This window comes from Microcaecilia unicolor, chromosome 4 (assembly GCF_901765095.1).
Source record: "Microcaecilia unicolor chromosome 4, aMicUni1.1, whole genome shotgun sequence".
Lineage (NCBI taxonomy): Eukaryota > Metazoa > Chordata > Amphibia > Gymnophiona > Siphonopidae > Microcaecilia > Microcaecilia unicolor.
In genome coordinates, this window is record NC_044034.1 from 79,620,853 (window position 1) to 79,637,114 (window position 16,262).

General features: G+C 40.8%; 1 protein-coding gene across 1 annotated transcript in view; it reads left to right on the forward strand.

Moving 5' to 3' along the window:
• Positions 1–16,262, forward strand: part of RFC3 (replication factor C subunit 3) — a 47,860-nt gene that overhangs the window by 12,966 nt on the left and 18,632 nt on the right. Inside the window, exons 4-5 of the mRNA XM_030200374.1 lie at positions 10,944–11,041; positions 15,257–15,438. Coding sequence (XP_030056234.1) covers positions 10,944–11,041; positions 15,257–15,438 — 280 coding nt within the window. The remainder of the gene's footprint in view (positions 1–10,943; positions 11,042–15,256; positions 15,439–16,262) is intronic.

The following is a 16,262-nucleotide window of genomic DNA, read 5'->3' on the forward strand; positions in this document are numbered from 1 at the left end:
TTAAATTGCTGGAATTCAATTTCACTTTTAAAAAAATTGATGCCATATGATGTAAAAGCCCATTGAATGTCTGTTTTAGCTGAAGATGCCAGTGCATTTTTGGCTGTAACTGAAACTTAGTGCTGTGTCCAGTATCCCCCCTCTGAACAGGAGGAGGCCCCACTGCCTTCCTCCCTCCCCCCTTCCCTAAACAGAAGAAGCCCCTACTCACTCTGTCACTCACTCCATGAACAGAAGTCTCCACTCACTACCTCCCTCCTTAAACAAGAGGACCCCTCCCAGGCCTACCATACAACCAGTGGTGGTCTAGTAGCTAATTAGGGCAGGAATAATCCCTAGTTGCTCCTGCCCATTCTATCTCCGCCATCAATATGGCTGCCACAACCTCCTGTGGCAAACTCTAAGAGTTCTGCTGAAGACCGTGGCAGCTATTTTAACAGTGGAGAGGACGTGGGCAGGAGCAACTGGGGATTGCTTCTGCCTCAACTAGCCACTAGACCCATCACTGGTTGTTCGGGTGGCCCGGGAGGGGTCCTTCTGTTCAGGGAGGGAGAGAATGAGTGAGTGGGGGCTTCTGTTTGGGGAAGAGGGAGGGAGGGAGTAGAGGCTGTTCTTAGGGGCAGGAGCTGGGCCTGGCCCTAACAGCCGGTTTCAGTTGCCTTTAATATGGTGTTCTAGGGTCACTTGAATTTACCTGAAAACACTGAAGAGTTTCATTCCACTTGGTGTTTTGCAAAGTTGCATGAACCAGTCATGCAGCTGATGAACCTCTTTGTCTTTAGAGATTTTCTGTGATTTTCAATATGTTGTCTATAATTATGTGCTACATAGAACTCACTTTTAATGTCAAAATCTTACAGTGTCAATAAACACGCTATGTATACTCATGCAGTATTTTCCAAACTGGTCATGGAACTCGCAAGTGTAGTTTTCAGACTATCCTAAATAGATACAAATGACATATTGTTACATACACCGGAGATGATGTATAGAAATTTATTTTCTGCATATTATACTGTGGATAACCTGAAAATCCAGGCCTGTTAAGTGAGCCTCCAGAACCAGGTTGTGAAATACTGTTCTAGATTTGCATAAGCTAACACTGAATGTGAATGGTTTTCTTGACTGGTGTTACTATGAATTATGAACAGTTGCAAAAATCACTTTGCAGGATTTAGGGAAAGGGCATGGGACTTGATATACAGCCTTTCTATGGTTTTTGCAACTACATTCAAAGCGGTTTACATAGTATAAACAGGTACTTATTTGTACTTGGGGCAATGGAGGGTTAGGTGACTCCCTGAGTCACAAGGAGCTGCAGTGAGAATTGAATCCAGTTCTCCAGGATCAGAGTCCACTGTGCCAACCACTAGGCTACTCCTTCACTCATTCAACCGAAAAGAACAGATATTTGTTTCAACACATTTTCAGCGAAACATTAATTTAAACTAAATTATAAAAACTTAAGAATCAATGTGATTGAAAATGTGTAAAATGCCCTTCGCTCTTAACAAAAAAAAAACCCCAGAACAAAGCTGGTAGTAGCACAGTTATTTCTAAGATTTTAAGATGTGTTTGGAGAGCAAAGGGAATAAAAACAAATAATTCACAGCATACAATGTACAAATGGAAGCATACTAAATTTGATTATCTGTTAATGCTGTTTTTGATTAATGAGATTTTCTTAGTACATTTCAAAAGAGGTAAAACATTCCAGTGCTCTTAAAATCAAAAAGAGCTGTAGTCATACAGATGCCAACAATGGCATCAACGAATTTCAGTGCTTTTACTCCATTTTATATAGACTTAAGACATAAGCAGGGGGCAAAGACTCTACAATAAATTCAGTTTAGAATTACAAAACACAATCAATTGAACATGTTTCTTAAGTACACTGTTAGAATTCCTAAAATAGTAAAACCTGCAGATTCATTTTTTATAATTTACTCTCAATTGAGACTTGGAATCTGATAATTAAAGAAATGAAAGATTTTGTTCTGTGGTGCTGAATAATTCAGCTGGTGGAAGAACAGTTATCTGCTGCCTCCCTTGTGATTTCATACTGATCTGTTCATTAACTTTGGCCAAAGATCACAGCAAGAATGTTTTGGAGATGATATAGGGTAGATATTCTGCCGGCGGCAGTGAGTGTTTATTTAGCCGCTGCCAGCATTTATCCCCAGATATTTAATGCCAGGCCCTGCCAGATACTGGCATTGAATGGATATCTCATATGCAATTAAGTGCAACATTCAGCACGTAACCAACTAAGTGACATTACATAAGATAGGACTGTGTTTTATGCCAGTGTTTCCCAAGTCATTCCTGGAGTAATCCCTTGCCAGTCAGGTTTTCAGGATATCCACAATGAATATGCAGGAAAGAGGCACTCCACTACTCACCTTCCTTTCCTCCAAGCGGATTCCATTTACCACCACCCTCTGTTGCCTGTCGGTCAACCAGTTTTCAATCCAGTTCACCACTTTAGGTCCTAAGTTCAGCCCTCTCAGCTTATTCACAAGTCTTCTGTGAGGGACCATATCAAAGGCTATGCTGAAATCCAAGTAGATTATATTTAGTACATGGCAACAAGTAACATGGTAGATGACAACAGATAAAGAAGACCTGTATGGTCCATCCAGTCTGCCCAAACAAAATAAACTCATAGCATAAGGTATAATGTGATAGGTATATTTGATCTCGATTTGCCCTTCCCATTTTCAGGGCACAAACTGTAGAATGTCAATGTAAGTCTTACTTATTGCAATTTCCCTCTAGCAAGGGTTCAATGCGATTTACAAATTAAGAAAACCCAAAGGTAATCCTAAATGGTTGATAACTTTATATACTTGAAAACTAACAATTATTAATAGCACTAAAAATAATATGTCTTAAATCAATACAGTATAGATTCTTTCCAAGGTTATCGATGATAAATTGAGGAATATTTCACACATACTATTAAGAAGAATTCAAATCAATAACAACATCCAAAAAAAATATGTCTTTAACAGTTTATGAAACTGTAAATAATTATTCTCAATTCTGATAGATAATGGGAGAGAATTCCATAAAGGTACTGCTATAACAACAAAAACAGTATTAAATATCTTCTGAAATCTCATCTTACCAAAAGACATTGGGTGAAGAATTAGTTGGCTTGACAGTCTTGGCAAATGACCAAACAAGGATCTTAAAAACTGCATTGATCAAAAGATAAGAGGTAGAATTATATTAAATCTGATGGAATATACATAATGCTTTAAAAGAGGCACACTCCTTTACTGGAAGCCAATGCAATCTCATCATATATACTGAAACACTGGTAAATCTGATTAGTCTGAAAATTAATCTTATTACAGATTTCTGAACCAACTGTAACTTATGAAAATATCTAGAACAAATTCCCATATACAACACATTGCAGTAATCAAGCTGAGGAAGTATCATCATCTTTACCAGCAGAGTAAAAGTCTCTGTGGTAAAAAGTCTGCCCAGCACTGACTTTGTTCTTCAACTACTGAAGCTGTCATCAAAGCCCCACTCCAGCCCATTCAAATCTGTCCAGCCATGATCCAGGGCACAGTCTGTAGAAGTCTGCCAATACTGGCTTTGCTTCCCAATTACTGGAGTTGCCATCTAAACACCGCTAAGTTGTTTGGTTCCATTCTCTTTCCATACAGGATTCCTTTGTTTATCTGGTACATTTTTTAATTCAGTTAGTAGCATTTGTACTCGGTAACCTCATTGCATAGCTCCTAGTCCTTGTAATTTGGGAAGAGTAGACAAGTGATTCACGACTAGCTGTTTATCTCCATTCCATTTCACACATGATTTTATAGACCTGATTTGTATCTCCCCTCAGCTGTCTGTTCTCCAAGCTGAGCAGCCTTGCCTCATAGGACAGTTGTTCCATCTCCTTTATCATTTTGGTTCGCCTTTTCTGTACCTTTTCTTGTTCAGCTAAATCTTGTTTGAGATGCGGTGACCAGAACTGCAGACAGTATAATCTCTGTTTTATTCTCCATTTCCTTTCCTAATAGTTCCTAACATTGTGTTTGCTTTCTTGGCCATCTGTGCACACTGAGCAGAGGATTTCAACATATCATCAATAGTGATACCTAGATCCTTTTTCTGTGTGGAAACTCTCTAATGTGGAACCTTGCTTCAATTAGCTATAGATTGGGTTTTTCTTCCCTATGTGCATCACTTAGCAATTGCTCACATTACATTTCATCTGTCATTTGGATGCTCAGTCTCCCAGTCTTGTAATATCCCCTTGCAATTTCTCACAATCCTCTTGTGGGGAAATACCAAGGGGGCTACCTATCTACTCCAGGCATAGCAGAATTATTAGTTCAGCATGTGATTTCACAGACTTATCGGAAGTACTCTGTCCTGCCCTCCCAGCAGTTGAAGTGATTGTAGAAATACTGAGTTTCTGCTTAAAAAAAAAAAAAAAAAAAAAATATATATATATATATATATATATATATATATATATATATATATATAATTTTTATTTTTTTAATCTGTTCCAGGCAACTACATGCAATGGCATTATGACTCAAGCCCTCCTACTTTCAATCCAACATCCCTATGATGAAGCCATGGTGACCTTCTCTGCATATAACAATATGCAGAGGAGATGGGTCTCAAATGTCCCTACTTGGGTATTTAACTCCCAGATAGATTCACAGCTGGTGAGTCTTGCTAGGAGCTCTTTCTGTTGTGTCCCCCATATAGCTTCAGCCAATTGGTTCAAGGGATGGCCATTGTGCTTATGTCTATGCTTCTCGGAAGCTCCCCTACACTTCAGTCTTGGCCTTGTTATGCAGTTTCACTCTCTCTATGAGGTGATTTGGTGTTTTTTTTTTTTGGTGTGTGGGGGGGGGGAATCCCTAGTACCTTAGGGACAAAAATTCAGAGGCTGACCAGAGGTATTTATTAGGACTCCCTACCATGTTACTCCTCAATATCTGTCCTGATTGGGCCATTTCAGAGGCCACAAGCAATATTGTTCAGGCAGCTCCCTCCCTTCCTGGGGAAGGTTGGTTCAACTGGGACAGATCCTGCCTTGATGTGGACAGCTGTAATCCTGCCTTGATGTGGACAGCTGTATTTTTGCTGTGGTCCTTTATGGCAGAGTTTTCTTACTGTATGCTTGGATACTACTACTCAAGGGGACTTTCCTGTTGATCACAGTGTATGCTTCAGGGGTGATGGTAACAACAACAACAACCATTTCTAAAGCGCTACTAGGGTTACGCAGCGCTGTACAATTCAAACATAGAAGGACAGTCCCTGCTCAAAGAGCTTACAATCTAAAAGACAAGAGAACAATCTAAAGACAAGTGAACAATCTAGAGGACGAGTGAACAGTTAATCTGATAGGGTGGATAGATTGGGGTATTTTATATTTCTCGAGCGGTTAGGCGCTGAAGGCAGCATTGAAGAGGTGAGTTTTAAGCAGAGATTTGAAGATGGGTAGGGAGGGGGCATGGCGTATGGGTAAAGGAAGATTATTCCAGGCATAGGGTGAGGCAAGGCAGAATGAGTGGAGCCTGGAGTTGGCAGTGGTGGAGAAGGGTACTGAGAGAAGGGCTTTGTCCTGTGAGCGGAGGTTGCGGGCGGGAACATAGGGGGAGATGAGGGTGGAGAGGTAGTGAGGAGCCGCAGACTGAGTGCATTTGTAGGTAAGGAGGAGGAGCTTGAATTGTATGCGATATCTGATCGGAAGCCAATGAAATGATTTAAGGAGAGGGGTGATATGAGTATATCGGTTTTGGCGGAATATAAGACGTGCAGCAGCGTTCTGAACGGATTGAAGGGGGGATAGATGGCCGAGTGGGAGGCCGGTGAGGAGTAAGTTGCAGTAATCAAGGCGAGAGGTAATGAGAGCATGGACGAGAGTTTCTGGTGGTATGCTCAGAGAGGAAAGGGCGAATTTTGCTGATGTTGAGGAGGAAGAAGCGACAGGTCTTGGCAGTCTGTTGGATATGCGCAGAGAAGGAGAGGGAGGAGTCGAAGATGACTCCGAGGTTGCGGGCAGATGTGACGGGGTAATAGGCAATTTGGTCAAGCCACATGTTTTAGGCCATTGTTTCTCCTTTGAAAAGAGGTTAGGGGCATAGAACAATTTTATTTCAGGTCTCACAGAAAAGGCTGTGAATCTCTCTTTCTTGGGGACCCTTTGCAGAATACCAGACCTCTTCTTTGGTGGATCCCTACATGAATGAATGTACAAGGCATTTTCTTCTTATGCCTTTGAAGGGTTCTGTCAGATGTTTCTTAAACTTATTATCCTGAATTCCTCACCAATAGCTTTAGGCAGTTCTCTTGTGCTAACTATTATACCAATTACCTGTCGGTAAAAAGATAATATAGGCTTCCCTATACAGGGAGGGATTCCTTTTGGTTTTTTTTTTTAACCATTATTCAGATATCTGGATTTTTAGGGCCAAGCCAGAGCAGGAGATTTGTTTGACTACATTCAGGGCTCTGCATGTGTAGAACTCCTTTGCTGACTGATGATTGACGAGCAGTTAGCAGTTTAGTTCTTCCCTGTCTCTGGAGTGTAAGGGAGTGCTCTTGTTTCAGAAGAAAATAGCCTTGTGGCCTTGGTCATCATGGGCTCAAAATGTTCAATTCTGTTTTTCATATCTACTGGTTGTTTTTTTTTTTTTTTTTGTCCTTCTCCAGGATGGCCCTTTTGCAGATCCCAGGCTCCAAAGCAGTGGATCTGAATTTAGTGCTTGGTCAAAGAACCACATATGTCTCTCCCAGTTTGCACTTTTTCAGGGTCATCTCCATTAGCCTAGTGTCACGAGACTAGAAAGAACCTGAAAAGTGTCTTTGGTAGGAAATGAATCTGGAGTCGACCTTGTAGTCATGTCTGTTTTGTACTGTCGGACAAATAGCCATGACTACAAGGCTGGGAGAGGAGTTGTGGTCTGCCAAAGCAGGAACAGTAGGTCTAGGCTGAGAAACAGAACCAGCCTGCTACCAAACATTCCAGCAATCGTGGTGGTGGACAGTGCAGTACCATTAGCTTGTGGGAACAAGCTTTGGGTGCCTTGGTGATTCTGTCAGACTTGTTCTGGGATTGAGCTGCTCTCTAGGACCTGGCAGCTGGCAGCAGGTCACATGGCCAACAATGCCATTGTATAGGTGAATAGTTTGAGTTAACACTTTTGGACCCTGAAGCGTGAGGACTGGCAGGAGTGTCCTATGCCATACTAGAGAGCAAGTGGGGCACCTCTGAATCAACCTCAGATCCGCCTGGCAAAATTTCATGAAATGAAAGCAGAAACCAGGGGGTTGGATATATTTGTAGAACAGTAACTGGCATACGATTTCCTGTGCTTGTTCTGTTGGGAGCCTGGAAATTAATTAATTACATTTTGATTTATTTACCGCCTTTTTGAAGAAATTCAGCCAAGGCGGTTTACATCAAATTCGTTGGACCTCTGTTGCAGAAGCTCTACTCTACTTGGAACATGAGCTTAGTCCCAAAGGGTGTGTCCTCCCATCCCTGTTGCTGAAGTCCATCTTTACAGTGGCCGTTGGTAGCTTTAAAGGAAAAAGTATCTATGCCCCCAATTCTTCCCCTTTTTTAGGGTAGTGGTTCACTTCTCCTGGAAGTGGGCTTTTATTTTTTTATTTAAATTGCCTGACTTTAGAAGGCGATGTCAAGTGATACAGGCCAGGGCTGGGAAGGCTATTCGAAGTTGGTTGTAGGTTACCTTTGAGATGTTTATAGGTACTCCATTCCTTCTGAATATCAGATGGGTCTTCAGTCTATCAATATGTGCTGATAATGCCAAGCAGACTACAATTTCAATACCAGCAACAGTTTGCAGGTCCTAGAGGATTGGTGAGCCCACTAGCTGAGGATGCAGGAGTTCTAGGCAGAGAGAGAGAGAGTGTTGAAACAACCATGTTGTGATCAACTTTTAAATCTGGGAAATGGCTGCTCTGTACGAAATGTAAGTGGAAGGGAATTCCGAAGTTTAGGGCCAATGTAACTAAAGGCCAAGTAGCGAGTGGCATCAAATCTCAAGCAGAAAGGGGAAGGGTGTGATAACATAATAACATAGTTAACAGCATCAAGGTGTTGCCTAAATATGAGTTTGCAGTTAAAGATGACTCCTAATATTTTGACGGCATCATTAAAGGATAAGGTGTGACCATCAGGCTGGACAATGTGAGTAGGTATTTGAGAAAGTGGATTACTTTACACTTGGCAGAGTTAAGCAATGACACATTCTCTCTAAGCCAGGCTGAAACTAGTTGAAGACAGTGGTTAAGATCAGCAATGGAGGAAGTATTGGAGAATACAAAATCTGAATATTATCAGCCTAACACAAAGGACTACATCCTTGACATTGAATAAGGGTGAGTAGAGGGGAGAGAGAAAAATATTAAATAAAGTGGGTTCCAGAATAGAACCCTGTGGCAGACCACTAGTGACTGGAAATGTAAAAGTGACTGATCATATGAAATTTCAAAAGCGTGGTCATTAGAAAATTGAAACCAAGCTAGAACAGTACCTAAGAGCCCAAGACTGTGAAGATGTGCAGTAAGGAGATTGTGATCCACTAGTTAAAGGCTGATGAGAGATCAAGTGAGATAGCAGTCACAGAGAAGTGTTGGTCTAGTGATGTGTGTATTCCATGGTAGAAAGCTGCTTAAAAGAGTTTCTGTGTTATGTCCTTTCTTGGACTAGTTTGGCATGGATGATAAAGAGGCAAATTTTAAATGGCCAGACCACTTCAGAACCTAAACATGAAAGCCATGCTGATAAAAGTCCATAAGCCTGAGAAGTTATGGAAATTAGCAGTGAGTATGATGTTGCATCTCTGAAGGTAGTTGGCCTAGTCAGATAGGTTTATGGTAAGATATTGAATCATTCCTGGGTTAGTGACCATGAAAAGGAAGTTTGACTTCATTGGGTTTGGCTGAGGTGACGAATTGGAAAACAGAACACAACAAATGCCTTTGGTTGCCTTACCATTAAGATACCGATGAGCTGAAGGCAGCACCGGATCCTTATAAGAGAGTGAAGTCAGTTCTGAGGAGTTTGTTTTTTTTCTTCATCTGTTACTAGAGGGATATAACAAATACATAAGTCATTTATCTGGACTGGCAGTAATAAGGGAATGGAAATTAACAGATAATTTGAATTTAACGGTTTTCTTCCCAGCTGTCAATGTTCTTAAAAAATAATAACAAAAAAATAAAATAGATTTCCCCCAATAAAAATGGTTTTTGACCATTAACCCTTGCCATATGGGAACAGATTGATGGGAACATTGGACACTAAAGGGTTAATGGTTCTCCTTTTTGTTGGTAACCCTTATCTGGGGTATCCCACGTGTGTGACAGGTGCACTTGCTTGTCTTCAGAGAAAACAGAGTTCCTCACCTGTAATAGGGGTTCACTAGCGACATGAACCTTCCATTCTCTTGTTAAAAGGTTGTTCTCTCTCTTCTGTAAGCTTGTCCAATGGAAGCTGAGCAGCTGAATCGCTGTGGGAGTGCGGACATTGCCACATATTAGCAATAAAGACATCTAGTCTTTACCAGAAAGCCCTGGAAAGTTTGTTCTGCTTGGGGCCATTCATGTTCACTCATATAACTACACTTTTGCTTCGGAGAACAGCTGTTGCAAGTAAGCAACTTTGCTTTGTCAGCCTTATGCACATGTTGAATATCAAAGGTGATAGTAACATAGTAACCTAATAAGTGATGGCAGATAAAGACCTGAATGGTCTATCCAGTCTGCCCAACAGATTTAAATCAGCAATGAACGTGATGATATGTACTTGTTCATGGTCTTTCTTTGGTGTTTCTGGGATATAGGCCATAGAAGTCCTCCCAGCTCTGTCCTTATGTTCCAACTACTGGAGTTGCCGTCAAAGCCTACTCCAGCCTATCCAAATCCATCTTGTCATTTGTGGGCCAAAGACCATAAAAATCTGCCCAGCACTGTCCTCATGTTCCAAATTACTGGCGTTTCTCTCCAGCCCATCCTAAACCGGATTGCTATATGCGGGACTCAGACCGTGCAAGCCAGCCCAGCATCAGCCTTAGTTGATGCAGCCAGAGTTGCCATCTAAGCACCACTTGTCATACAAACACATATGCAACCCTTTAAGTTTTGTTATTTATAGCATTCATTTTCTGTTTAGAGATTCTTTGTGCTCATCCCATGCCTTTTTGGATTCCACCACTTTTTATTTTCTACCAGCTCCCTCGGGACGGCATTCCAGGCATCAACTACCCTCTCCGTGAAAAAGAATTTTCTGAAATTACTCCTAAGTCTACCACCCCACAACCTCAATTCATGTCCTCTAGTTTTACCATTTTTCCTTCTCTGGAAAATGTTTGTTTCTATATTAATGCCTTTCAATTATTTAAACGTCTGTATCATACCTTCTCTGTCCCTCCTCTCCTCTGGAGTATACGTATTCAGGTCTTTCAGTTTCTTCTCATATATCCTTTGGCATAAGCCCCATATCATTCTTGTCACCTTCCTCTGGACCTCTTCAAGTCTTCTTACATCTTTAGCAAGGTATGGCCTCCAAAACTGAACACAGTACTCCAGGTGTGGCCTCACCAACGACTTGAACAGGGGCATCAACACCTCTTTTCTTCTGGTTACACCATTCTTTATACAGCCTTGCATCCTTCTTGCTACGGCCACCGCCTTGTCATACTGTTTTGTCGCCTTCAGATCCTCAGATACTATCACCCCAAGATCCCTCTTTTATGTTTCAATCATATCTGTTAGCAGATCAACAAAATCAGTACAGCAGAACAAGCTCAAGAATAATAAAAAGAACAGTGTATATCCTCTGACAATGCAACATAAACAATTTTCAGTGACATCTGTTTAATTGTGTTTTCTGATATTTATGGATACAATATTTGTCTTGGCAGTGATGCTGGAAACAGTGACCGGGTGGTAATTCAAGAACTGTTAAAGACAGTTGCTCAATCCCAACAACTTGAGACAAGTACTCAAAGAGATTTTAAAGGTTAGTAATGAAAAGCACAATACAACAATATAGGATGATTGACAAGTCTTTCATCAAATGACATATGTTTAGGTGGAGAGGCCAGTTCTTTCTAAATATTCTGGAGGAAGAGTGAAGGCTCTGAATCAAATCTGAGACCATAAATATGAGATGTCATTTCTGAATTACATTGTTGCATGCATAACCTGCTAGTAAGAAAAATAAATAATAGGTATTGGAAAGAGAAGGTATAGGTTACTTTTATAAGCAAGCATTAATGCTCACTACTCTAGTCAAACTCCTCACAATGTCTTTTCAGCCAATATAGATGAAGACTGAGAAGTGAACATCTAAAATATCTCTTTGCATTAGGTTTATAGAAAGGTGCTATTGATTATGCACAGCAGATCAATAACCTATTAAAAAAAACACTTTGTGGGGCAAAAGAGAAGATAAATATATGAGCATTTATTTCCAGTTCAAATCCAGTATAGGTCAGTACCGACAGTTATTGCCATTTAGTGGCTTATATGAAACCAGTTGGTGTTTTGACCCTGTGCCATCATACAGGTTGTTGACATCACAAAAGAATCGCCACAACTGCCAAAGAAAAAAATTTGGTACCTGTTTTGGTAATCTCAGCATAGGTGCCAAAGGTTGAACAGGCATGAACACTGAATTACCTTCTCATCCTTAAAGGTAGTCTATCCAGAGCAGGGTTGAGGTACATTTGTCTAAGATGTATGAAGAAGCTTGCATTTGCATTGCCCGCCCTTGTTGAAGTTGGTCTCTGTGGTGGCCCTTGGTAATTTTAAAGAAAAGGGTATTTATAACTCCAATACTGTGGTGCTTGTTCTGCAAATAAATGAAGAAACTGAAGTTACTTACCTCTAACCGGGGTTCTCTGTCGACAGCAGGATAAGTCAGCCACACACTGCTGGGAACATAGTGAGCCATACAACCAGCAAGAGTGGTCTCTGCAGTGTGTACAAGGGATTAATAACAAAAGGCAGTATTCAGTAGACAAGCAGAGTCCAGTAAGAGTCGAATCACCGCAGATGTAAAGGGGCCAGGCTGGTATGCTTGGTTTGTCGAGAAAGGACAGCTAGTGGAGACTGTGAGCAATGAGTGGGGGCAGCGCTCCAGGAACAGATTGTGAAACTGCTCATATGCCTGTGATGAGAACACAGTGCGCGGGACTGTTCAGCTTAGGAGAACTGTTGGTATACAAAAGAAGTATTTGTGGTAGAGGTTGGATGAGAAGCTGTGGCTTATCAATAGTTTACTTCCAGTTTCTCAGTTCTTCAGAAGAAAGGGTGAATTTGTAGTCTTTCTACAGCTCGGATATAATGGACCCTGCATCTTCACTGGCTCCAGTAAGGTTGACGGACAATGTCCTTTTTCTGTCAAAGTTCACGCTGCTGCCTCCTTTCAGAGGCCAGTTAGGAAGAGTGTGGTTTTGTTATGGGTATACAAAGAAAAGAGAGCGGAACCAAAGTATACCAACCAAGCAGAACAAGAAAAAGCACAAAAGGACCTTCAGGAACAAGAAAATGGAAGTTTCATTATTAGACCTGACACGGGCTGTATTTCGACGATAATTCACCTGCAATGAATTGTTGCAAAACAAAGCGGTACTGCCAATAATGCAAAGCAGTGCAATCCCACTTCAAATTTAATTATATATGTTCTCAGTTCGCTTAGTCCTGCAGACAAGAAAAAATGCTGTCCGAAAGAACCACCAGAACAGACTGCATGCCTGGAAGAAGAAAGGTTGGGATATTATTTGTCCTAGTGTGTTTTGCATTTTTTGGCTTATGGGTGGGAATTGTCCAGATGGGAATTGGTGGGTGAGAACTCTCCGGTGGGAACTGACCTAGAACCGTATATGTATGTATGTGTGTGTGTATCTATTTCTACATCTGTGTGTATATATATATATATATATATATATATATATATATTATATATCTATAGATCAATTTGTCTATCTGAAAAAAGGTAGATAAAACATAAGGAGGCCTAGTTTGCTAATCATTTATTAAACATATCATTCTGGCTCCAATCTCAAAATGGCTGACGCAACCTCTGGCAACAGCAGCCTTTTTGACAAGGGAGCTAGCAGGGGCAGGAGTGAGTTGGGCTTTCTCTTTCCACAACTGCACTGCTGGACCACTAATGCTTTTAAGGTAAGCCCCGGGAGGGGGGGAGATTGTGGGGGTTGCACAAATTTCAGAGACACTGCACTGTTTCGATTTCGGCCAAAACTGAAACAAGGCCGAATTCAGATTTCGGGTCTGTTTCGGCTGGCCTCTAGAATAGATGAGATACTCAACATTAGTTCCCTATATCAAACAGATCAGCTTTAGAATCTTTCAAGTAAGGGAAAACAACAGCAGGTTTCCATCCTAGGGGAACGGAACCAGTGCAAAAACTAGTACAATTTATAGAATGTTGAGGGTTAAGACAACAAAGAGGCAAATAATTGCTTCAAGAGATGTCAGAATGGGATCTGTTGGGGCTGTGGAAGAGCTCAGTTAGTTAAAAATGTGAGTCTGATGTGAGTCCTCATTTAGAAGCTTAAATGACAAACATACTTCACTCTGCCTTCATACATCTAGGCAGCAATGTCTGTGGTATCGCACAAGAGGTTCGTCAGCATTGAGGATGTTCTATAGTTTGCTGCAATGTCAGTCTGCCCTTAGACTTTGAGGATACACCATCTTAAAAAGGAAAATTCCAGTCCCTTGTAGGCTTAGCAAACGTGGTTCTTGGGGTTCAACACTGTATTTCCTGCCTGGTTAAATCACCTGTGTGGGAATATTCAGTGGAACTTAACTGAATAGTGCTGCTGAATAACTCTTCTAACTGCCTAAGCTAAAACTGGCTATGATGCGGGCAGTCCAGAGGTAGAGTCGGCACTTATGTGATTAAGTGATAATATTCATCACTTAACCGGATAAGGTAACTGGCCAAATCTGACTGCATAAAAAGCAGTCCTGTCTTTTTCTGGTTTCACTTATCTTGTTAAGGGCTGAATATTGGTCCTTAACAGGATAAGTGCCAGCTGTCCGTACATACACGGATATTCAGTGTCAATGCTCAGATGTGGCCTGGCATTGAATATTCGAACATAAAGCTGGCAGCGGCTAAAAAATCATTCACCCCCGCTGACTATTTACCCCAATATTTCTTGCTTCCCTTACTTACATTTTCCTTGCCATATTAGAACGGAAGGGCAAATAACACACTTTTTAATGTTTAGTTTGGAGCTTTGTGTGCAGAGAAAACATTTTTAACCAAATTTTACATTTTTTTGAAGTAAGTGGTGCTGGGCAGTGGGTTGCTTGCTTTCAGTACTTTGTTAGATTGAGTTGGGGAGCTGTTGAGCTTTTTATGAATTAATCATAGCCAATAATAATTCCCAGCACGATAAGCTCTGAAGGTGTCCTGACTGGTTGCACATTAATAAAAATCAGGTTACTTGTTTATGTTGGGAAAATTATCTGCTTGAGAAACTTAGGGCCCGGTTTACTAAGCCGCATTATAGGCGCATTAACCGTGTACATGCTTACAATATCCCTATAGGCGCCTACACAGCACACACGCTAATTGTAGGCATGTTAAAAATGCTAACGCACCGTAATAAACAGGGCCCTTAGTCTTTCTGCTATCAATGAACTGTTCTTAATAATTCAGATATTAAAGGGCTTGAAGTTTAAATTTTTAAAAATCATTTCTTTAATATCCTTTTTTAAATAGCATTAGGTAGTGTCCTTTAGATGAGAGGCACTTTGCTAAACAGTGTGCCTCTCAATAGATTTGACACAAGACATTCCATAGTGTACACTGCAGTTTTTAATATTACTGTTTGATATTATCTGGCTTGGTACAGCAGTTGCTTCCGGTTTCTGTCTGGACTACTGCACCAGTATTAATAGGTTTACCTTATTTGATATCCCTCCCAACTCAACCTAGCATAGTGCTGCTGCTGAATATTGATATGAATTTTAAGTCCAGCCACTAGGTATTGCCATTTGAATGATGATGCTCTCTCCTCAAGCAGTTAATGCTGAATGCATAATGTCCATATCTGGTTCAAGGAGCAGACAACCTGATTGAGAAATTAAGCCCATGACCTTTACATAGCAGCATGCAGTACTTCCTTGATCTACCAATCCAGCTCATTATTTCTTGATTAATATGTATATGTTTGTTGCTCTTTCATGTTTCCAGTGGTGGTGTTGACAGAAGTTGACAAACTTACAAAAGATGCTCAGCATGCCTTAAGAAGAACGATGGAGAAGTACATGGCTACTTGCAGGTTGATTCTATGCTGCAATTCCACCTCTAAAGTCATCCCTCCTATTCGAAGCAGATGTCTAGCAGTGCGGATTCCTGCCCCCAGCATTGATGACGTAGGGTTTGCTGTATTCATCTTGTCTGTTTGTGTGGATGGGGCAGCAATTTTCCTCCTACTTTTGGATTTACAGCTAAATAGAACTGCCCTTTAGTGGAATCTGGCACTATGAGTCTTCACTCATAACCACCTGGTGTTCCCTCCCACCCTCCACCCCCATTTTATATACCCTGTCTCCAGGTTGGTTCAGTCATTGTATTAGCTATCCTTAGCCAGGGACCAAAGGCTGCAGTTGAGTATGTGGTTGATATGCTCCCTGAGTCTGTCCTTGGTATATCCGGGTACATATATGATTATGCAATTAGGTGCGAGCATTTACGCCAGCCATAGAGCTGATGTAAATGCTTGCGCCTAAATGCCAAAGATAAGCATGCAACTTTTTTATATTATCAAACTACTGAATTAGCTTATGTCAGTTATTTCCCTAATCGGGGTTCTCTCTCCATGGCTTTAATTAATAATAATTTTCTCCCATTTGATTACTATGGAAATAGTTTTAGAGAACATGAGTCAATAAATTCTATAAGAAGGAAGGGAGTACTGTGTTAGCTTACAGTCCATGTCTTGGGTAACCTCTTAATACAGAAGAAGGAAGAGTGGCATTTTTCCACACAAGATTATATTCCTAAGATTAGGTTATTTTATACTTGTTTACTTCAAATTCAGATGTTTTGCTTTCTTTGAAGACAAACAACTCACTTAGTCATACATGTGGGCCATGTGATAGTGCTTGGCACCAAATGATCTGTTTCTCAAGAGCTTTCCTAAAGTGTGTGCTCAGTTATGCATTAATTACATGAATATTTCATTATAATACTGGCA